Raw genomic sequence first — 23,351 nt, 5'->3', positions numbered from 1 at the left:
AGAACATACATTTGTAGGCTCTTCACCCAGAGTGAGGCAGGAGATGGTCGCCTGGCACTTTGGCACACCTTTCACCTTTTCACCTGTGTCACTAACTAGAGAGTGTCCCTCCATGTTTCAGGTTGCTAACCGCTGGAGCACCTGCTATGGAAAAGCTGTGTTTGCTACCATGCCATAGTGAACAACACAGCCCACTGGACACTGGGTGGCAGCTTAACCATCACTGCATTTGTTAAACACTGGCTTGTTGTCTTGATTTCATTTACTAGTTTTTATAGACTCCTCTATACTTCTGGCTGGTCTGGCATTCACTATAGAGCCCAGGATGATCTTAAACTCACAGCAATCCTCCTGCTTCAGTTAAAAAAAAAAAAAGATCCCCACATAGATGAGCCTTTCAGTGTCAAACTCTGAACTGATATTCTTTCTCTCCTCTGCCCAAAGTTGATTGTCTGGGTCACTCTTATCTTTAGTTTGACTTGCTTCTAAGTATAGAAAGCAGTTTCTTAGTTCAGGGCTTTATATTTTGACTTGGTCTTGCATCAACTCCCAAGGCGCATGCTCACTATAAATGCATAACCTGCACAGAAATGCCTAACTTGTATATTACACAGGTGTGAGGACTCTACAGCAGTCAATATTTACAAGAACATCTTCCCAGGACTCTTTTGAGTTAATTATACATTAGCATAGTATAATTACCCAAGTCAAGAAGATGCAACAGTCTTTTGGTAACCCTATTTTTTTATCAGTGTGGTGTAGTGTGTGTGTGTGTGTGTGTGTGCGTGCGTGTGTGTGTGTGTGTGTAGGTGTGGTTTGCTAGTTGCATGTGTGCCAAATAGCGTGTGTCAGTCACAGACCATCTCCATGGAGTCATTTTTGTCCTTCCACTTTTACATGGGTTCCAGGAATTGGATTTAGGTCACCAGGTTTTCTGAATAACCGCCTTTCCCTGAGCCATCTTTGTGATCCACGAAAGCTCGCTTGTCTGCTCCGTTTGCATTTGCAGAATAGACTGTCCTGTTAGATCATAAGGACGGAAGTAGTTAGGGAAGGAGATCACTCAACAAGTGTGAGACATGAGTGGTGCATCTCGGTGTGTTTCCTCAGAGGCTACTTCAAAGACAGTGGAGAAGGTATTTGCTGCCTGTTGGTCCTGAGGTCTGTCTTACAGGGTAGCATTTCACATGTCCTGCTACACATCCCAGCTGGAAGAGGTACCTGTGATCATGGACAAGGAAATGCATTCCCTGTGCAGCACAGAGTCCTGGAGGCAAAAATGTTCATTCTGCTCTCTTCTTAAGTCTCCTTAATTCCCTTCACCATGTCCACTTCGTGGCCCTCTCTGTGAAGATTGTAACTGATATGTTAAAAGCCCTTGGGATTTCAAATTTTGAAAATAGAGGTTAAAGGTTGGTGGGATTTGAGAACAGCAGATGACAAATCGTTACAAGGAGGGAACCAAATTCACTTTTGAACCCAACAGCTTATCATGGTTATGTTTTGTGTTGAAGAGTGCATTTATTGTTCCCAAAATAGAGTCACTTTTTATACAGTTTTCAGGGTAAAGGTTTAATATCTTGGTTTATAGACATTCCCCTGTGTCCACAGAGGCTTGATTCCAGGATCCCTCCTCTCCCGCACAATCGCAAACACCTCTGATGTTCAAAACCATGTACATAGGTACATGGTTTATTTGAAATTATCTAGTATATGTCTCTAGTTTATATCAAATCATCTCTAGACTTTTATAATACCTAATATAATGTAACTGCTAGGAAAATAGTTTTTATACAGTTTTATTTAGGAAATAAAATTTTAAATATCTGTACATTTTCAGTACAGATAAGGATTTTTGGTTTTAAGATTTTTTATTATTATCATTTATTACAATTTATTCAATTTGTATCCTGGCTATGGCCCCCTCCCTTGTCTCTTCTCAATCTCACTTTCCCTCCTTCTTTTTTCCCTATGCCCCTCTCCTCTTCCACTAATAAGGGAAGTCCTTCTCCCCTTCTATCTGACCCTAGCCTATTAGGTCTCATCAGAATTGGTTGCATTGTCTTCCTCTGTGGCCTGGAAAGGCTGCACCTCCCCCCGCCAAGGGGGTGGTGATCAGAGAACCTGACCCTGAATTCATGCCAGAGAAAGTCCCACTCCCCTTACTAGGGACCCCACTTAGAGACTGAGTCTATGAGCTACATCTGAGCTGGGGTTTTAAGTCCTCACCATGCATTTTCCTTGGTTGGGGTATCATTCTCTTCAGGACCCCCAGGGCTTGGTATTTTTGGCTCTGTTAGTCTCCATTTGGAGCTCCTGTCCCCTTCAGGTCTTTCTATCTCCCCCTTCTTTCATAAAATTCCGTGCATTCTGCCCTTTTATGTATTTTTGATCAGCATATTTTGAACTAATAGATATAGAACATTTGAATATGGAATGTTGAATATATTAGGTATTTATACCATATTACCCTGAACTTTGAAATAAGATTCTTTACTATGTGTGGGATGGGGCTATTGTCAAGTCCTTCACTCAAAGTTATTTTAGCATTGTGACTTTAAAAAAAAAAAAAAAGTCCTGCCTGTTCTGTATAATTAGAGTAAGAAGGTCGGGTAGAGGCGCAGATCAGAAGACCTGTAAAACTGTCATACTGTCGCGTTAAAACCTAGTAATAATTAAGGAGTACCATTGAGGCACCAGTAAAAGTCCTGCTGACTGGAAGGAAGGGCAGTCAACTCTAAGAAGGTGCCAGCTGGATGTTTTTGCCCTTATAAAGCCTAGGCTAACTATTGCCACTATGCTGGCTTTTCCAGGTTGCAAAATTCTGTGAGTCACTTTAAGGACAAAACAAACTATAGCTGACTTGTATTAGTGCAAGCGACATAGTCATTCAAAGATGACTCATGCATCCTTCCGTTGTACACCTCTTAGAGCTTCTCAGAAACCAAGAATGATGTTGCAAGCTCCAAAATCATCTGACTGCAGTGTATGCAAGGAGGCCATTTCCACGTTCCTTCAGAGAGATTTGTTTGAAGTCCAAAATCCAACTTAGATGTCTTCACTCAAGTGGAAGCTAATCTTATTGGCTCAGCAAAGTTTCATTCCTACTGTTTTCTGTTTTACATGATTCCTTAAGGACCCCAGGGTATAGGCTAACTTCAGATTCTTCAAATTTTTTCCAAATATATGATCTTACTTTTCTTTTAAATCTTTTAATGAAGAAAACATCCTGTTCTAGAAAACTAGACAAAATAACTCTGTACATGACCCTGGTATATATCTTTGAGATTTCATCTGTAATCCTTGTCTTTTACTGACCATTATGTGGCTCCTAGGTAATTTCTTCCTTCCTTGATCACAAGAGCCATAGAATCACGGTGTAAATGAAAGACTATATATGTAATTCAATATACACATCCATTTTTTTTTCAGAAATTTATAATAAAGTATTTCTTCCCTATTTTTCCCTTTGGTTACTGTAACTATCTCTAAATGATATACAATCAAAGTAAGCCCAATACCTTTAGAACAATAGCAGTGTCATCAAATTCTGCCTTATTTAAACTTGGTGGCATAAGCCTGTAACTCAATACTTGGAACGCTGAGGTAGGAAGGTGACCATTTCAAAGCCCACAGTGTGCTTAAAGCCAGCTGAAGCAACTTAGTGAGACTTTGACTCAAATACTATAGTAAAAAGACAAGAAAGCAGGCATGAAATATGAGCGCAGCACTTTCCTGGCATGTGCGGGTTCAATCCTCCACGTCTCCTCCCCACAAAATGGTTGTCTGAAGAGAAAAAAAAAGTTGTTTATAAAAACACATGGCCAGGTATTTCTAGTCACCTCAGCCCTTTCTAATCTGACTCAGGAAGCCGACACTTGATGTGGTTAGTGGTCCTGAGTTATACCCTGGCCTGTCTTGTATGTTATGACTAAACCCACATGCCATGTCACCACCCTTTCCTCTGGATGTGCACCAGAGTGCTTTAAGACACTTCTCAGATTCCTTTAAAATATTGCATTTTTGGTGTCAAAATTGCTAAATTGATAACCTTAGTCTTTTAAAAAAATATGTAGGTTAGCTAGCTAAGTCTTTTCCTGTCAGATACAATATTCTGTTGGATGTGATAGTAAGCTTCTGGAATGGACAATAAGTTCTAATGTCCATGATACTTTCTCAGTCATAAAATCCACCTAGTTTGGATCTTGTACCTCTGCTGTCCACATGAGCATGATTGAACTCAGTGTCACACTGGCCTGAGCAAAGGAGATTTGAAGAGGCACCCACAGGTGTGCTAGGTGCCTCCCCAAAGCAGAATAAAATGCATTCTATTCTGGGGAACATTCTTAAGACCCATGTACTTGGACTAGGAATTAAAAGCATATTAAAGACAGATATACACATTACAATACAGATATACAGTCCCCAAACTCCAAATAATACAGTTTTTTTGTTTTGTTTTGTTTTAAGTGTATAAGTGTGGGTATTTAAACTCTTTGTCACATTTAAGATATCCTGAAATCATAGTTCTTCAGCCATAAAATCAAGAAAAATTAGTGTGTCCATAGTATTAGTTGGAGTCCAAACCACATCAGTGATGTTAAGAGAACTTAATGATAAGTATAAGCTAGTTATAAAGTTGTTTTCTGGATAATTGAGATGATAAAGGCAGGACACACCAAATCTCATCGAATAAGCAAACTGCAGAAAACTGATGTACCCTAGGGATGACTAGAACACAAGCAGACATGATCTTATGAGTTTGGGGGCACTCAGACTTCTGAGAAGGGAGGATGCTGATCTCGTGCTGAAGCTTGTGCTCTGAGTACTTGAGACCCCGAAGCTGAAGAGGACAGTGATGGCTGACGCTGGTGCATCCGATAGGAACATGATGAAGCTACATGTGCAAGTCCAAGAGGGGAGAGATACTAGCTTTGGTTCTTTTCTCAGCTTGGCAATCTCCTGCTGGCATCTCCAATTGGCTGAGCTCATGTGCAACCAGTTGGCAAAGCAGAAGTGTTTGCAGAGACGTGGGCCACACGCTGCAAAATTGGATGGAAGAGGGAGGTTTTCAAGCTGACACACTTTAATAACTGGTACAGGCTACCCCTTTATCCAGTCACCATCCACACGGATGTTTGTTTCTACATGTGTTTTAACTGCAGTAGAAAAGGTGTTACCATCCTGCAAGATGAATCTACTCTTCATACAAGAAGAGGTTCCCACCTCACCACACCATGGAAAGCTCTGAAGTCCAAATAGGCACAACATCTATTCCTGGAAGATAGTTTGTGCCTTTGAGCTACACTAACTCCCCTCTAGAATTTAGTCACAGCACCGCATAGAAAAAATTTCTCATTACATTTCTGAAACAAACAAACAAACAAAAAAAAATCACATATACTATAGGGAAAGTACAGAGTTGTGAGAAGTTAGAAATTGGTAATACACACAAATTCACACACATGATAAACAAGGAAGAAAATTTACACTGCTTCAATAGCCCAGGCTACTATCCGTATGAATGACTCCCACATGCCAAACAAATCTTCTCCTTTCGAGAAGACAGGTCCTGAGGATGCAAGCATGAAGTAGATCTGTGTGAGCCCATGTGATGAGCAGGCGCATTTAGAAGGGAAAGGAGAAGCTGGGGTGTGGTGGCGCACGCTTGTAATCCCAGCACTCAAGGAGGCAGAGGCAGGTGGATCTCTGAGTTTGAGGCCAGTGTGGCCTACAAAGTGATTCCAGGTCAGCCAAGGCTACACAGAGAAGAAGGAGGTCTCAGAAAAAGAAGGAGGAGGAAGAAGAAGAAGAACAAGAACAAGAAGAGAGGAGAGAGCTTCAGAGAAGAACTTGTCTTACCTACTATCTAAGGGGAAAAGCAGAACAATGGAAGAGAACAGAATGTAGGACCAGAGGCGCCTCAGCAAATGGGAAGATGTAAGGAGGGAAAACCAAAGGCTTTTCACAAAGAAACAGTGAACTTGGGGCTTGCGTCCAGGTGTGAAAAGAGCAGCAGGTGAAGATAATCAGGAGTAAAACATTCAAGAGCATTACATAGGAAATATGAAAATAGCAAGTCTTTGCCTAAATTCAGGGGTGGGGGAGCATCCACAGATTAATTTAGAGAAAATTTATCATTAAAAAGAAACCCTGTGGCAATCTAATTCGGTGAACACAAGCTGGGATGCAGAGCCTCAAGAAAGGCATTAGATTCGTATTGAGTACGGTAGGACTGCTCAAGTGGCTCGAAAGAAAAGTAATTGGATAATTGGATGTGCAGGAGACCATCAGCAAAGTGACTGGGAGAGGAGAGTTGATATCAACAGTCCTTTGAGGAAAATGGGAAAAGACACATAGTAGCAATCTTTTAGTTTTACAAGTTTTTTCTTCAACAAATCCCCAAAAAATAATCATATGATGACCAAGTTTCCCCAAAGTATTTTCTTTATTTTCGGATGATGTCTGAGCAGGTTTGGGGACTTGTTGGAAAGAATGGGAACATGGAGAATGAACATCAGTGGGTCTCCTTACACGCCCTATACTGTTACTACCGGCAAGCATCTGCTTGCTTTGTCATAAATCCTAGTGTGGCCTTCCTTGGCTAAGAGAAGCATTTATTATGTCACCAAGAAGCACAGAAGCCAATGAAGTCACACAAAATATAGGTGGCATATGCACTACTCAGGCATGCTATATCAAACCACTACAAATGGCCAAGTGGCTTAATGCAAGAGAAAATTATTACCACGGTCCTTCTGAAGGTAGGAAGTCCAAAATCAGGACGTGACATATTTGGTGTCTTGTGGAAGCTGTGAAGTAGAACCCACGCTATGTCCATGCTTCAGGTCGATATTAGTTGTCCCGTGGCTTTCCTTGACTGACTGACACATCACATCAAGCCTTCTTTTGGATCCATATTCATATCTGCATGTGAGTTTCTGTCCCTCAAACATCTCGCTACCTTTTAAAAATAAAAGCATGTGTCATTGGATTCAGATCCCTTCTTAAATCCATCACAATGCCATTTCATTGCAAAGACTACATCCTAGACATACACTTAGGGGCCATTACAGAATGTGACTCCTAAGATAGGATTTGTCAATGGAACGTCAAGAAAATCTGACACTGAACCATACTGTGTGGGATAGAATTGAGTTCTGTCATTTGGCAGGTAGTGAAAACTCTGTGCCTTGGTTTTCCTTGGGAAGATGAATTAGTGCTATCATACAGGGCTCTTGAGGATTTTTAAGAGTTAAACAAGAAAGAAAATCAAGGCTTATTTTTTATCTCTCATGTCTACAAAACAGCATGCATTCCCATGTGGTAGGTTTGGTCCCCAGTGTTGCCACACACGGGGCACACAGTACAGAATGAAGAAGGCTTCTGTGGTAAAGGAGTGTCCCAGCCTAGAGATGGTTTTCAAGTAAAATTCTAGAGCAAGCAGTGTCTCTTTGCTGCCTTTGGTCTGTAGTTTTAGAATGTGCGCCCTCTAAGCTCCTCTGGGCATTCTGTAGAAACACCAGTGTACTCGAAACACTGTGTGCTTGCAATGGCTGTTTTTTTCTTTAATGTAATTAACAGGGAGGCGTCACAAGAGTCTTGGAACAACTGTTTTGAAGATGCTAGTGCTGAATAATAGCATAAAGACATTTATTAATACACTAAATGAACTGTACAAAAGACACCAGTAAATTCTCTGATTAACTAGCATGTCAACGGAAAGAATGGAATTCATTTATTTATATTACTAATTTTCAAATAGCATATGAAATAGTGTGTTTTATTATGACAGTCTCATATGTATAGATCATTGTGCTTTGTTCGTATTTACTCCCACTATCTTCCCCCATCCAAACTTCTCCTGCCCGCTTCTGCCCTTCTAGCTCTTCCTCCTCATGCTTTCGTGCCATATAAGCATGCTATATGTCACATATGTATAGTCTAGACTCACCATCTTTAAATCTAGACTCCACAAATGAAACAAGTATATAATAGTTTCTTTTTCTCCCCTCACATTTTCTTCTGTTGTTTCCCACTCTCTTCCTTCCCCCACAAGTCCTCATTCTGCTAATCTGTCATATCCACATATGAGAGAGAACAAACAATGATTACCTTTCTGAGTCTGACTTATGTTGCTTATCAGGCTGATTCCCAGCACTCCTGCTACCCCACACACCTATGGAGGTATTTAAAGTATGCGATACAGCACTGGAGCTCATATGTCAAATAATAATAATAGATGTTTAAGTCTATCAGTTAAATGTTAGACTCTACTCTTTTTACATCGGGGGAGCACTGGGGACAGAAGCCAGGTGTAGCAAGTCTTCTATACCCCTAGAGCACAACTGCCTGTCTAAGCAGTTCTGTGGATAAGTGAAACTCTTAGCATTCACCTTCTGACATCAGTTACAGTCTTATCCAGCTCAGCAGGTATGTTTCTATTTTGCTATGAAACCTAACCAGTTTGTGATCCCTATCTTTGATTATAGATTCGTATGCCAAAGTTCTAACACAAGTTTCTGAGCTAGGCAATCATTAAATGCTACCAGAAATCAAGCGCTTGAAGAAAAATTTACCAAACAATCTTTTCCCATTCTGGGAGCTTCAAAGAGAACAGCCCTGCTTTCAGAGGTCACTCTAACAGAGAAGGATTGGCAAGCGTGTGCAGTTAATAAGTGTATACGGGCAACAGACTGGCCCCTGTGGACGATGATGGTGTGGAGTTTAGGTTTGTTGTATTTTTTGCATCACTCTACCTTCTCTCTACCCACAGGTGTGCGTCGTGGGTTATGTTCATTTGAGACTTGCCGATTGGGGATTGTCTGTTGCCAGTGAGTGTCTGCTGCTGGGTTTTCAGCCTGTCTTCCTGTCATGTCTAACGAAGTAGAGACAAACACAACCAACGGTCAGCCTGACCAACAGCCTGCACCAAAAGTGCCATCAAAGAAGGAAAAGAAGAAAGGTATGGGCAAATGGATCCTATTTGGTTACCTCATGAGCTTAGTCTCAAGTCCTAAGAAGGAATCTTTTTGGCAGAAGTAAATGGTTTGCCTCACATACACTTACTTCTGCACAGCTGGTTGTACCGACAGTTCCAGTTGGAAATTTTCATAGCCTTTTGTTTGATTATATGTTTCTTAATAGTTATTCGTTTAAATGTATGATTAATTATTTAGCCATAGCTATTGTGCAGTTATCTTTCAGTAATTTATTTATCACTGTTATTTTTGCTAACATCAGTTTTTGAAAAATCAAAATTTAATTTTATTACATACTTTTCTTTTGGCTTTAAGCACTGCTAGATAGTGTCCATTTCCTTACTCTGCCAGAGATGGAGAAGGTGCTGTGTCCTTCCTCTTCGCTTTGGCTGTCCCTTCAGCTCTAGGAATGAGACAGCAGAGGCCTTTTGAGAGGAGAAAGAAAATACTAAAAAGGACTAATTATCCAATTATAGTCATAGAGATTTACCCTCAACTCACTTTAGTTTTATTTATGATACAAAATATTGGAGAAGTGTTTGGGCTATGTTTTTTGTTAAACAGATTATGCTAAAATTTCTAAAATTTATTCAAAACATTTTTTAAAACTTTGATAACTTTTTTGATAACTTTTGATAAAGTTTTTTGAAAACTTTAAAAAGTTTGGATATTTCCAGCTCTAAAATTCATGTGTTCTTATGAAATGTCTTGTCGACATTTTGTGTCTTGAAGAAATTTTTGTGTGTGTGTGTTTTAATTATTTTCCTTTTAATTTCAATTCTATACCCAACATTATGGAACATGATTTTGCTTGAAAGAATAAGAAAGTGGAAATCCAGTGTATGATCAATTACAATGTAATCAAGATTTATGGTATTCGTTTTGGGGAGATACCTAGCACATGTGATCATGCCTAAGGGTGACGCTTAAATATAAGCTATAAGCTTTATCCTGCATTTCTTTTTATTTTGTAGGTTCTGAAAAGACAGATGAGTATCTGCTGGCCAGGTTCAAAGGTGATGGTGTGAAATACAAGGCCAAGCTAATTGGTATTGATGATGTGCCTGATGCAAGAGGAGACAAAATGAGCCAAGACTCTATGATGAAACTCAAGGTAAAGAGGGAAAGAAGCCATTGTCTGTTCCAATCAGAATCTAAAAGAGGGAATTCTATTAGCTCCTATCAACCCACATCTCTGTTATTGAAAAAGTTTTTGTATTCACATAGTGATCTGCCAGTGTTTTCTTTTCAGAGAAGCCATTGTTAATTCTGCATCTTTTGAGTCTTGTTCTAGAATTCCTCTTTAATGAAGGCTAGCAAGATTCTGGGTGCCCTTTCATGTGAGTAAGCCCAGCACTTGGATGAGCAAAGCCCATCCCTAGATTCTCTCATTAAATGATTTTAAAAGCTGTGGACAATTGTGTGTGAATATATCTCCTTCTGCATGAAAGACACAGAATAAGGACTAGGAAGATGGCTCAGTGGGTAAGATTCTTGTCTTGCAAGTGAAAAGACCAGAATTTAGAATCTCCATCACCCATGAAAATGCTGGGCAAGTGTCACAGCCCATCTGAAATCCCAGTACTTCAGAGGCAGAGACACTACTCCCATGGCAAGATGGACTGGACTAGAGAATCAGTGAGCTTGTGCTCAAATGAGAAGACCCTGCCTTGGTATACAAAGTAGAGAGCAACCAAGAAATACATTCAGCATCATCCTCTGCACTCCACATGCATGTAGACCACACACATACACATATTCCAGAGTAATGGAAACCGTAAAAGAGGTCAAAGAATGCTTGCTGACAAAGAAAGTGTTCAGGTAAAGTACAGGACTCTAGTAGAAAACTGATGGTCCTTAGCTATGGCCATTTAGTGTGTTGAGATTTTTACTGTGCATACGTGCACACACATGTGGCCAGAGGCTGACAATGAGTGCCGTCCTTTATTGTCCCCTGCCTAATTCTTTGACAGAGTATCTCAACCAACCTGGAGCTTATCAATTTAGATAAAGAGGCTGGCCATCAAGGCACAGGATACTACAGTATCTGCACACACAGCACTGAGATTACTGGTGTATGCCACAGCATCTGACTTTTTATGTGGGTTCTTGGGAATCAAACTTGAGTCTTATTGCTTTTGTGACAAACACTTTACTAACTGAGCCATCTCCCCAGGCCCAGTGTTTCAGAATTTTAAATTTCTGTACGATGCTACTAAGTGGACCTAATTAAACAGCACAAGGTTTAGGAGGGTCATTGTGTGTGTGTGTGTGTGTGTGTGTGTGTGTGTGTTTTAGAGACATTAAATTTGTTAGCTTGCACATATTAGCAAGCATACTTTCACTGAACTAAATCCCTATTCCTACAAGATAGATAGATAGATAGATAGATAGATAGATAGATAGATAGATAGATACATACATACATACATATATACATACATACATACATATCTTCTACTCCATTCTATTACCTTTGATGAAAAGTGCTTGATCCTTTTTTAGATGCCATCCAAGTTGAAAACAAAGCAGTTTGTCTTTCAAAGTTTCATCATACTTTAAAATACATTTCTCTTATTTCCCCAATCTCACCAGGGAATGGCAGCAGCTGGTCGGTCTCAGGGACAGCACAAGCAAAGGATCTGGGTCAACATTTCCCTGTCTGGAATAAAAATTATTGATGAGAAAACTGGGGTAAGGATTTGTGCTTGTTAGCAGTGGTGGACCACCTGAGTCTGACCATAGTTGATTTTCGGTGGGCAATTTCCTTTTCTTTCTCAAAGTAGGGAAAAGAATAAAATCATGCACTATGTCTCCAAAATAGACAATAGAAAGAGAGGCGTCAAGGAATCCTATTTTGAACTCGTTTCCTATAAAAGATATGAATAAACCCCTAAACACAAGCATGCTACCCTGTTGCATGGAATTTGTTTCGAACTTCAGACTGAACTAGGTTAATCTGAATACTTAACTTGGTTTAGTGGACTGATCATGTGTGAATTTGATGGCTAGTTCAAAACCTCTGGAATGTTTTCCCTCTGTCTTTCTCCTGTCCTTCCCAACCTGCAGATGTAACTTTCTTGACTGCACTTTTAGTTTTCCTTTCCTTTCTTTTTCTTTGTGGTAGCTATTGTTCTATCACATGAAATCTCTCTTGCTTCTTTATTATTTGTTTACTTTATTCTGATCAGTACACAAAAGTATTCCAAGTCTTCTGTGGCACTTTTTCCTTCATTCTATAAAACATTGTAGGATTCAGTCACTTAAAGTCTCATTAGTAAATCTGCTATAAAACACTATTCATAGCAAGATGTTATAAGATGTCTATTCATCCCTTCCAAGAGGTACCTGTTATCTAATATGGAAAATCTGTTTGCAAGACTAAGAGTCAGGGCACCATGGTAAATGCCCACTCAGCTTGCTGGTCCTCAGGCAGCATTGACTTTATCATTACCCTTCAGCTCTTGACAACTTATAATCTCAAGTCCTACAAAGAATGGTAGCAGGTTTCTTTCATAAGCATCACTTCTTTCTCTTCCAAATATAATTCCTTTGTCAAGTTAATTTTAATATTCACATAAATAATGGATATAGATTTATAACATTCATAAGAAACCATATAACACTATAATTTTATTTTATAAAAATCTTCATTTGACAAATTCTAGTGTCTTGTAGACTAAAACTTAGCTGTCAAATCAAACTCTACTGTATAGTGTGGTTAGGCTGCTCATTTAAGTTTGTCATTTATTTAGGAAGATAAGCCTTAAGTTTTGTTTTATTTTGGTTTTTCTTGTTCTTTTATTGCACAGAATGGCTCTGATCAGGGTATTTGCTCTGTAGGTTGTTCATTTGGTCAGCTGGTTTTGAGATACTGTCTTGTTGTGTTGCCTGAGCTGGTCTTGAAATAAACTAATGATCTTCCCCAAACTCCCAGAGCCTATAAAGGCCACAACACATGCAGCTTGATTTGGGTTGAACTTATCTCAGTTCTTTCTTGTATGTGGCATTATATCTTTTGGATAGAAAGAAAGTCAAGTACTTGTATTTTTAGAAAGTATGTTTTTCTACTTTTGTTTTCCTGTTGTCCTTCCTTTTGGAGCCATTTCTAGCAAAATTAAATCTAGATCTTGCCTTGAACCAAAGATGAAAATGTCTTTCTTCAAGGGCTTTAAACCTTTTGTGTATGTCTTACATGTTTCTGATACCTACCTGTGATAGCCAGCAAGTACATTCCATATTACTCAGTGTTGTTCTTTTATGTCCCTTTTTAAGGTAATAGAGCATGAACATCCAGTAAATAAGATTTCCTTCATTGCTCGTGATGTGACCGACAATAGAGCATTTGGTTATGTGTGTGGAGGAGAAGGCCAGCATCAATTTTTTGCCATTAAAACAGGGCAACAGGTAAGCTCTAAGACACAGTACACCTGAGTACTGGTCCTCTGTTGAGAATAGAAGTGTTTGTTATTTGACAGAATTTACTGAAAACAGTATGTCGGGCCCACACTGGTTCTTTGGGCCAATAATCATTCAAAGAATAACTTTAGCCTAAGAATCTATTTAAAATGTCAGTGATACTCATGTGTGCAGCAAAAGAATTATAAGAATAGATTTTCTAATAAAGCTACTAACAAATTTAGAATAGTATTCCCAGAAACCTTGAAGAAATTCCAAAAGCAGTTTTATCTGGATACTTGAAAAAAAAAAAAAAACACTATTGTGAAAACTATGTTTTTAACATTAATGAAACATTCATTAACCCTATGTATTTTATTTATCTGAAAGTGGTCATTCTCTATAAATAAGAGAAGGATTGTGACCAATCTCAAATGTAAATAAAAATATTAATGAGAACTGATTATGGGCATGGAAAGAAGATGAGAACAAAATGCTTTCTGTTGTTTCAGGCTGAACCATTAGTCGTCGATCTTAAAGACCTTTTTCAGGTTATCTATAATGTAAAGAAAAAGGAAGAAGAAAAGAAAAAGGCAAGTGCTGTTTGATAGAAGTTCTTCTGTATTTAAAACTATACCTAGCGCCATGTTTAGTGTTGTATGCCATGTCTGAAGAGCTGGGCTTCTCTCCATCCAAGTATAGAATTGTCTATTGTTCTTAGTAGGACAGTGGTAGGATTTTGTGTTAAGAACATCTGATTTGCAGTCTCTGACTCCTTATAACATTCATAGTAATTACATGACTTAACAGAGCAACTATCTTAGTTAGGGTTTCTATTGCAGTGAAGAGACATCATGACGACAGTGACTCTTATAAAGGAAAACATTTAAGTGGAGCTGGCTTAAAGTTTTAGAAGTTAGGTCCATTATCATCATGACAGGAAGCATAGTGGTATGCAGGCAAATATGGTGCTGAAGAAGGAGCTGAGAAATCTACATCTTGAGCCGCAGGCCGCAGAAGGAGACTATGCCACACTGGCCAGACTTGAGCGTATGAGACCTCAAAGCCAACTCCCAGTGACACACTTCCTCTAAGAAGGCCAAACCTGCTCTAACAAACCACACCTCCTAATAGTACCACTCCCCTATGGACCAAGCATTCACACACAAGTCTATGGGGGCCGTTCCTAGTTAAAACATCACAGCAATATAGCTTAAATCTGCAAAGTGTTCAAAACCAGTATCTATGTGATGGGGGGAGAGGGGAGATATAGCAAAATATACAAGCCTTTGTCCCTTTTGCCTATGAATGTGGCTGTGTTTGTTCCCTTATCAACTCTTGTACCAAGCTCACTGACTCTGCATCTTTCTTTTTAGGTTGAAGAATCCAACAAAGCAGAAGAGGTAACACTGCCTCTTTATTTCCTGTGATGAGTGGGATGCATAGAAGCCATGTTTGCTATCTTCAAATGTACTCTTCTCTCCTGACTAGATTCTCTGGGCTAGGGACCAATCTTTCCATGGAAGATAAATAGTTAAATTATTAGACACCAGGCTGTAACAGCTTAATGGGAGTAATCAGGCAGAAAAAAAAAATAAGTGTTATAGGAATACTTAATCAACTAAACCTTTTAACATTTGCCTTTTGTTTTCAGAATGGGAGGGAGGCTCTAATGACCCTTGACGATCAAGCCAACAAGCTGAAGCTGGTATGTTTGTGATGTTTTGTGATTCTTGTTCATTTGAACATGGGTTTCTACCTCCTATAAATGTTGCTAATACTGAACCTATATTGAATCCATAGGAAAATTCAGTTGGGATAATATTTTTCTATACAATCCTATAATTTTATGTTAGTCTACTAAAATGACTATTTGAGTAAGTCACTGGTATCTAATATAGTATTTCTTTAAGGTATTGGCCAGAGTGATGTGCTTGGGGAAAAGCCTATACTCCCTGATATAAGTAGCTTAATATCAAATCTATATGAAATCAACTACAATCCAATCGTCACATCAGTTTTCTGTAGTTTAGGACATAAACAATTACAATGATAGAAAAAGTAATTGTTTTTAGTAGACACATCTGAATCTAATCCAAATACTTTTTCAAGGGTGTTGACCAGATGGATTTGTTTGGGGACATGTCTACACCTCCTGACCTAAATAGTCCAACAGTAAGTGTTTCGTTTTTAAATTTGCAATATGATTGAAATAATAACCATAATCCAAATTTACAATTAACCAGAAAGTGTGAGCATTTCACGGAAACTTGGAATGTCTTGATTTTTCCTTATGAAATAGCAGTGGCAATTAGAAAAATAATTCTAATCTTAAGTAACCATAGCAACCTACCATTACTAATTAAGACATATTAGTATAGCATAGAGGTTAAACCTGTGCTGCTAGCCAGTCAAAGTAATCCTTCTTGGTAATAACTTGGGATCAGAAGGAGGGGCTGAATTATAATTCTCGGCATGAGTCTACTTGAAAGAAGTATGCTTCTTAAATGATAAATCTTAAATTGCCTTAGCTTCTTCATTTTTTTCTCCAGTTTAGCAGCATGAGTTTGACATTAAATAAGAGTTAATCAAGGTTCATTTCATGATTAGCAATAGTCTCTTCTTTTTAGAAACTTTCTCGTTCTAAAGCATTACTATATAGAGCAAGCCTTCTCCATATCAGTTAATCAGTGACTTCTTCTTCAGATCCTCTATAAAACAGGCCTCCAACAGAAACAGTCATGTCACTGTGAATGATTTCCCTCAGCTTCTATTACTTTTCTCCTAGTTTCCTGATCACCTGTTATTGGCAGGCAGAGCAGCAAGCACGATACATGTTAGTGCTACTGTCAACCGCTCTGTCTATCAGGGAGTGGGCTAAGACTACTGACAAAGCCAATTAGATAATGCTAACTACAATATGTTCACATAGTATGCAGACTCAGATAATGCTACTAAGGAAGGAATTTTCTAGACTTGAACATTAAGGATAAGAAGGCAACAACTAGACAAGCAGAGAACTACTTAATACACAATAATGGGGGATATGTCTGCCTGAGACTTTTCAATCAGGAAATGTATCAAGAAAGCCTTTGCAGTGTGCAAAATATCTCAGGAACTGAAGTGAGTCAGAGAGAGTTTGGGAAAGATTCTCAATTCCCAGAGTACTGCAGAGAAGTCTGGCAGGCAGAACCTCACGGCATAAACCCACAAGTCAACTGAAGCATGGACTTTGTACATTCTTCTCTGTATACACCTGTATAGGATTCACACTGTGTGGTAGAATCTTAAAGTCCTTACAGAGCCTACCATTGAGGAGTTAGAGCTACTGGATAGTCTTTCAAATAGTGAGTCCTTCTCTACTTGTCTGTGAAAGTTTTCGTTCTGTGTAATGCTTCTTGCTGTTTTCAGGATAAGATTTTTGACATATTAGGTTAGCTGATGCTAGAAGGACCATCCTAGGTCTCCGCTCCTTGGATTCCTCAGCAGTCTCGGCAGTTCTTTATTACTAGTTCCTTCCTTGAAGGAAATTGATATCTGTGTAGTCTTCTTCCCAAGTGTCACCTGAAATGGGCACTTCAAGAGAGAGAACAGTTCTCAAGACACAGGTGGAACTGCAGAGGAAGAAGCAAGAAGGCACTTACTGTTTCATTCATTGGCCTTTGTGGACTTCTGAAGCATTCTACCATACAAAGTGAAAAAACAGCAGGGATAATCTTTATTTTTATATTCAATTTCATGCAAACTAAAATGTTTTCTTTGTAGAAATTTGAGTCTTAGTTTAAAAAACAAGTTAAAACAATAAATTTAATCAAAATAAATACTATCTGGCAAGTATTTTTTTAAAAAAATTAAGCTAAAAGGACTAATTATGTGCTGGTTGGATTTTGGCAACATACTCTTTCACATTGACTCCAAATGCAGAGGACACAAAATAGATGTTCCTCTGACTGGTTAGTAACCATTCCTGGGATGGAGGGTAGGGCTAGCTACCCAGAGAAGAGCTGGAGACCTCAGTTTTAAAATCTTGCCTTTGAGCAGTCATATCCCATTACTTATACACCTCCTTGCTAAAGCGACTTGATACACTTTCATTACTGTCTGAAGGTGCTCAAATGGTAGCCAAATGAAGTACCTGCACTCCAAACAGCCCAACAAAGCCCAGATGAAGCTCTGACCACAGGAGTAGATGAAGGGTCTTCTGTCCACCCACTGTGGCCTTTTAGACTCTTAAGTTTGGATTGACAGCCTTATACATTTTGCTCGTAGGCTGACTATTCAGAAGTCTAACATTGTGGCTCCTGTTTGGTGTTCAAAGAACTTGTTCTGAAGTGTCTGGAAAGGAGAACTCTGCCAGCTGTGAACACCCAACTGTGCTAACCTAGAGGTGGCTCATAAAAAAACAAATAATACTGAAATCAAGCTTCTGGAATGCATCTTATTCCTGCCTTTTGATTGCTTAAAGATCCCCTCATTAAGTAGTCTCCCAATTCATTTGTTTGATTAAAAGCTTTTAAATTTAAGTTCTTTCTTGTGATGAGTTCTTCTAGTTATAAAAAGAAAACCAGGCTTTTAAGGAAAAAAAAAACTGATTTTATATTTTCCAGTAAACAAAGTAAAAAGAGAGAATATGAATATGGCTTGGACATGATTTTGTTGCCTCTTCTATGGTCACAAGAGAGAAATAGAACTTTTTCCTTTATTTAAAAAAACCAAAGAGTTTTGAACTGTTTTTGTCCTCATTAGTTCAGAACGTTTAGATTTCTTTTAAGTTGTTCTTGTCCCTGTGATCAAAATAATACTCCACCCGGTTAATGCTAGGTGTCTGCTTTGGCTTCCTTTCCAGCTGGACAGTGTTTATTGTTTATAATCTATGGCTGACACAGTTAAGTATTTAATGGATCAAAGTCAGTCAAAAAGGTCTTTCCCAGGGTAAGTCATAATTACTTATGAATTGGAATAAAAAAACATGTCAAGCTGATTAAATTGGTAGCTTTGATGCTGACAATTTTCGTAAGACAAATGGAGAAACCAGACAACAACTATTTTTTCTCATATAATAGAGAAGAAATAGAATTAGTACAGTTAGGCATTTTGCAGGTTACACCCTGAACCCGCACATTTTTTCTTAGTTCTTAGCTGACTTTAAAGTCAGCTAACATAACAGGAAATAGGAGCTATGTGTTGAAAATATGTACAACAACATGAGGTTAGTACGTGATTTGTTAGTTGTGATCCCTACTTTGAGTGTCGTGTTCAAAAGGACACACACAGAAGTTGTATCTAAGAAGGGATGAGGATGCTATAGAAGAGAAGAGGTCCACCTTGGCTAGTACCTTCAGTGAAATCTTTGTCTATTAAAAGAGCCAGACCTGCAGACCAAGATAAAAAGGGAGACTCTTGTTTTCCCCCAGAGGAAGGAAATACACTTGACTTTAAGTTTCATCACAACTATGAAATCTGGAGCTCTGAAATGTGACTCAGTGGTCAAATGCTTCCCTAGCATATCCGAAGCCCTGAGTTTAATTCCCAGCACCATATGTATACACATATGGTGTGCTTATGAATATGAACCAATGAATTTGCTCATTTAGAGAGGTAATGTTTGAGATTTCTGGATTACAACCAAAACGACCGTGGACTCTGTGTTTCTCAGGTAGGAAGCTGGCCCAGGTTTCTGAAGTCAGCTCATATGTCCAAACAGTGTATTCAGATTACTTAGTGTGAGACTTAAAAGTCAAAGATATCAGTTGAACCAGTGCATATAATGAACCTAGGCCTTTGAATGTTTGAACTAAGGGGAACATGAATTGAACAAGATTTCACAGAAGGAAGGGCAGACCCCACTAGCTGAGTGAGGAACTAGTTCACAGCTAGTAAACACTGAGGGAGTTCATGGGAGATGGTAATAGTCCCAAATTCTAATAGGAATCCTGGTAATCCTTGTCATTTTGATGTAGTTTTCTCATTTGAAGTTATAACATGGACTAACACTTTCTCTCTCTCTCTCTTTTTCCCCCAAATGTGCTAGGAAAGCAAAGATATCCTGTTAGTGGATCTAAACTCTGAAATCGACACCAATCAGAACTCTTTAAGAGAAAATCCATTCTTAACAAATGGCGTCACCTCCTGCTCTCTCCCTCGACCAAAGCCTCAGGCATCCTTCTTGCCTGAAAATGCCTTTTCTGCCAATCTCAACTTCTTTCCCACCCCTAATCCTGATCCCTTCCGTGATGATCCTTTTGCACAGCCAGACCAATCGGCACCCTCTTCGTTTGATTCTCTCACATCTCCAGATCAGAAGAAAGCAAATCTGAGTAGCATGTCTACTCCGCTGAGTAAAGGGCCCCTGAACGGTGGTACTGATTACTTTGGGCAACAATTTGACCAGATCTCTAACCGGACTGGCAAACAGGAAGCTCAGGCAGGCCCATGGCCCTATCCAAGTTCGCAAACCCAGCAAGCAGTGAGAACTCAAAATGGGGTATCTGAAAGAGAACAGAACGGCTTCCATATCAAATCTTCCCCGAACCCTTTTGTGGGAGGCCCTCCCAAAGGACTCTCGGTACCGAATGGCGTAAAGCAGGACTTGGAAAGCTCTGTCCAGTCCTCCACGCGTGACTCCATAGCTATTATCCCACCTCCACAAAGTACCAAACAAGGAAGAGGCAGAAGGACTGCTAAGGTGAATTGTCTTTTCCACATATCCATTAGCAGAGTGCATGCGTGGTACCAGAGGGTGGTTGACGCAAGCTCTCTTCCCTGCTGCTTTTTGAGTTTCCTGTGTGGCTGTGAAGTAGAAGGTGGGATGAGGCTCATCCGTCCTCCAGGAATATGCCCCTCTAGCCAGCATTCTTCCCAAGCTTCCCAGCAGTTGTTCGTCACCTCTGCTTTCCGTTTGCATGTCTTGTCACTTAATACTAAACTAAACACAAGTTGTTGTTTTGTTTTTTTTGTTTTTTTTTCCATTGTTAATGCTGCTATGCTTCTGTACCTCTGGTAAGTCTGATTGTCATGTTTCGGGATGGGAGGGTGAAGAGTTCTTGTGATTCCCTTGGTCCTGTCCCAACACTAACCCATGTCCTGCACACCCATTATCACTGATGTCCATGGTGGTGGTATAAACTTCTCAAGTCTGTCTCCTCTTTTAAATGTAAACGTTGATTTAATAACCCATTGACTTAGAAACTTACACAACCACTATTACCAACTTCAAATTCAAACGTGACTCCAAGCGCAGTACCTGTAGGAGACTTTTTTTTTAAAGCTCTCATAGAAATGTGCAAATTTACCTAACAGCGAAAGTGCTATCATTTCCATTGAAACTGATTTAAAGCTAATGGAACAACTGAAATGATTTAGGATGTTTATGGTGCCCTTTCTTTCCTGCCCTCAAGCTGTGGCCAATAAGGAGACCAGACTTAAACAAAAGGATAAAACAAGAAAAATAGATTTTATTTTGCAAGTCCAAGGTGGCATTCATTAGTCTGCCCAATGCAGCCATCTGTGCCTTTGTCTCCCTCCCCAACCCTACCCTACACCCTGCCCCTCCTCAACCCCACCTCACACCCTGCCCTCAGTCTTTTATTTACTTTAGTGTAAGTAATCATTCGCCAGTAATAATGGAAGGTTTTCCTTTACGTGGACATCAGCTTTGGGGTAAAGAGTAAGAGATAGATGGAAGCTGTGTTTGCCTCATTGCTGAGTAACTCTTCCCCGTCCTTCCCCATTTTGTCAGTCTTCAGCAAATGACTTGCTTGCATCAGACATCTTTGCCTCAGAACCTCCAGGTCAGACATCTCCGACAGGACAGCCTGCAGCCCCACAGACCAACCCTCTGGATCTCTTCAAAACAAGTGCCCCTGCCCCAATGGGGACCCTTGCAGGTCTAGGTAAGTTCCTGGAGTGAGATTAGATGTTTCTCTGCTGCAGCCACTTAGAGTGACGGTACACAGGAGGAAGGTACTCTCCACGCTGCTGGGCGTAAGATCTCAGCGCTGTTCTCACGTTTACTCCTGCACAGACGCTACCCCTTCCAGTTCTCTGGGCTGCCACGTGACGTGAAGTCCACTTTGAGTATTGTGTGTCGCTGAACAGCTGGCAGTGGCTTTCAGAAGACAGTTGTACAGAATGGTGAAAAGGAGATGAATTGAGAGAGCCTTGTGTGCTGTCTGCAGAGTAAAAGCAGGAGTGTTTATGCTTTGCATGCCGCCTGTTGTGATAGATAGAGCTCTAGCTTCTCTCAGGCTCTCTCATGAGAGAGAAGTCTCTCTCTCATGAATCTCAGGGGAGGTGTAGGTTAGGCCTGAAGCAAGGCTAGGTCATAGACTTCTGGATTTGGCTCTGCCCATAGGTCTGAGTAGGTGGGGAATGGGCACACATCCTGATCTGGTTTTGGATTCTTTCACCTTAGTAATTCATAATCACTAATTTTTCTAGAAGAGCATCTGAATAGAGCTAAAAGGTACATACTAGAAAAAAATAAAAGCTAGAAGGAGCATAGATGAAGTTTTACAGACAATGGGCTGTGTTAAAATGTATTTCTGGTTTGATGGGTCCACTGAGCCTCTGCCACCAGATGACAGTGAAGGGACACTGATTGAGGGCTGGTCCTGTCACTCTTTCTCCACAGCCTCTTTTCAGGCTCCACAGTTAAGTTTTCAGAAACCCCAACAATAGTCTTTGCTGTCCTGCTGAGGATTCCCTTTGCTTGCTTGCTTCTTGGCACCTGTGCAAACTGAAATAGAATCTGGCTTGGGAGGTGTGGGACCATGGATCAAGAAAGACTCTCTACAGAATTCGTCATCAATATCTTTTTCTTCCTTTATTTCCTTTGATCTCTCCTTTGCTGTTATCCTGCAGAAACAAAGCAGTTTGTTTCTGCCACCATAAGTCTGTCTAAACACATCTGGAGTAGGGATAAGAAAGAGGTTACTGCTACTGAGTGACTGCAATCCAGGTGAGTGTGAGAAGTAGATTACAGACTTCTTTTGGATGCTATAACACCAAAAAGCTCTCTTTAAATACTTTGTGCCCTTTGGGAGCCTCCTCTCTGGCATTCCTTTTTTTCCGCCTGTATCCACAGTGAAGCAGCTGGTGTCTTCCCTTCATAGAAAGGCAGAGAACTTGCATTCAGGGCCTGCGACTAGATCCCATCCCAGAGCTCTGTAGTCTAATATCAATGCCTTGAAGAATTCTTACAGCCAATATTTAACAAGTCAGCCTGAAGATACAGCTGGACCCTATAACTGTTAATTTATTCAGACGAAGTGAAGCTTTTTGGCGAGGTGCCCCTGTTGAGGCCTTGGGGAATACAACTGCAGAATACTGATGATTCTTCTAAGTTTGGACATGGAACTCAAACTGAGCCCCACAGTGTAGCCCCTGTCCATTGGCAATGATCCTCAGCCAAACCATGGAAGGTTGTAGGTCTGGCTTCCGCCAGACCCAGCTGGGGGAATGTCTCCTCTGGAGATCTGTGGGGTGGGGGAGAGGGGGAGACATTAGAGGAAGCTGAGCCCTCCGCTCTGACTTGTACCCTGTGTTTTGATCTAGCTTCAGAAGGTAGTAAAATTAATGCTTTCTGCTCATACTCTCTTTTTCTTCAGTCTTTGTCCCTACTTTCTCCAGCTGGGCCATAAATGTCTTAGAAACATAATGAGTAGAGTCTGGGAGATGGGAATGAAGGCTGGCACAAATGCAGACTTGCCAAGCATTTACTTCATGGTAAACGTAATATTTTTCTTTTTTCAGGACGGCACTCCTATTGATATGATTTATGGCTAGAGTTAAGCAGCTTCACAAAAAAAGACAAGTAGTTCAGAATGAAGGATTATAAATGGGTGCTTTCTTATGTTTCTTCTTCTTCTTCTTCTTCTTCTTCTTCTTCTTCTTCTTCTTCTTCTTCTTCTTCGTCTTCTTCTTCTTCTTCTTCTTCTTCTTCTTCTTCTTCTTCTTCTTCTTCTTCTTCTT

At 39.9% G+C, this 23,351-nt stretch overlaps 1 protein-coding gene across 2 annotated transcripts in view; it reads left to right on the top strand.

The window, feature by feature from the left end:
* Dab2 (DAB adaptor protein 2) overlaps positions 1–23,351 on the top strand; it is a 53,869-nt gene that overhangs the window by 22,970 nt on the left and 7,548 nt on the right. Inside the window, exons 2-11 of one of the 2 annotated variants that reach the window (XM_055601095.1) lie at positions 8,777–8,965; positions 9,956–10,095; positions 11,577–11,675; positions 13,257–13,388; positions 13,892–13,972; positions 14,756–14,782; positions 15,034–15,087; positions 15,492–15,554; positions 19,411–20,064; positions 21,118–21,271. In XM_055601095.1, coding sequence (XP_055457070.1) covers positions 8,875–8,965; positions 9,956–10,095; positions 11,577–11,675; positions 13,257–13,388; positions 13,892–13,972; positions 14,756–14,782; positions 15,034–15,087; positions 15,492–15,554; positions 19,411–20,064; positions 21,118–21,271 — 1,495 coding nt within the window. In that variant the 5' untranslated portion in view covers positions 8,777–8,874. The remainder of the gene's footprint in view (positions 1–8,776; positions 8,966–9,955; positions 10,096–11,576; positions 11,676–13,256; positions 13,389–13,891; positions 13,973–14,755; positions 14,783–15,033; positions 15,088–15,491; positions 15,555–19,410; positions 20,065–21,117; positions 21,272–23,351) is intronic. The other variant, XM_055601096.1, reaches the window with a different exon arrangement.

The sequence above is a fragment of the Psammomys obesus genome, unplaced genomic scaffold, assembly GCF_907164565.1.
Source record: "Psammomys obesus unplaced genomic scaffold, mPsaObe1.curated_primary_1811, whole genome shotgun sequence".
Lineage (NCBI taxonomy): Eukaryota > Metazoa > Chordata > Mammalia > Rodentia > Muridae > Psammomys > Psammomys obesus.
Note: the sequence above shows the minus strand (reverse complement) of the source record. Positions and strands in the feature narration are given on the sequence as shown.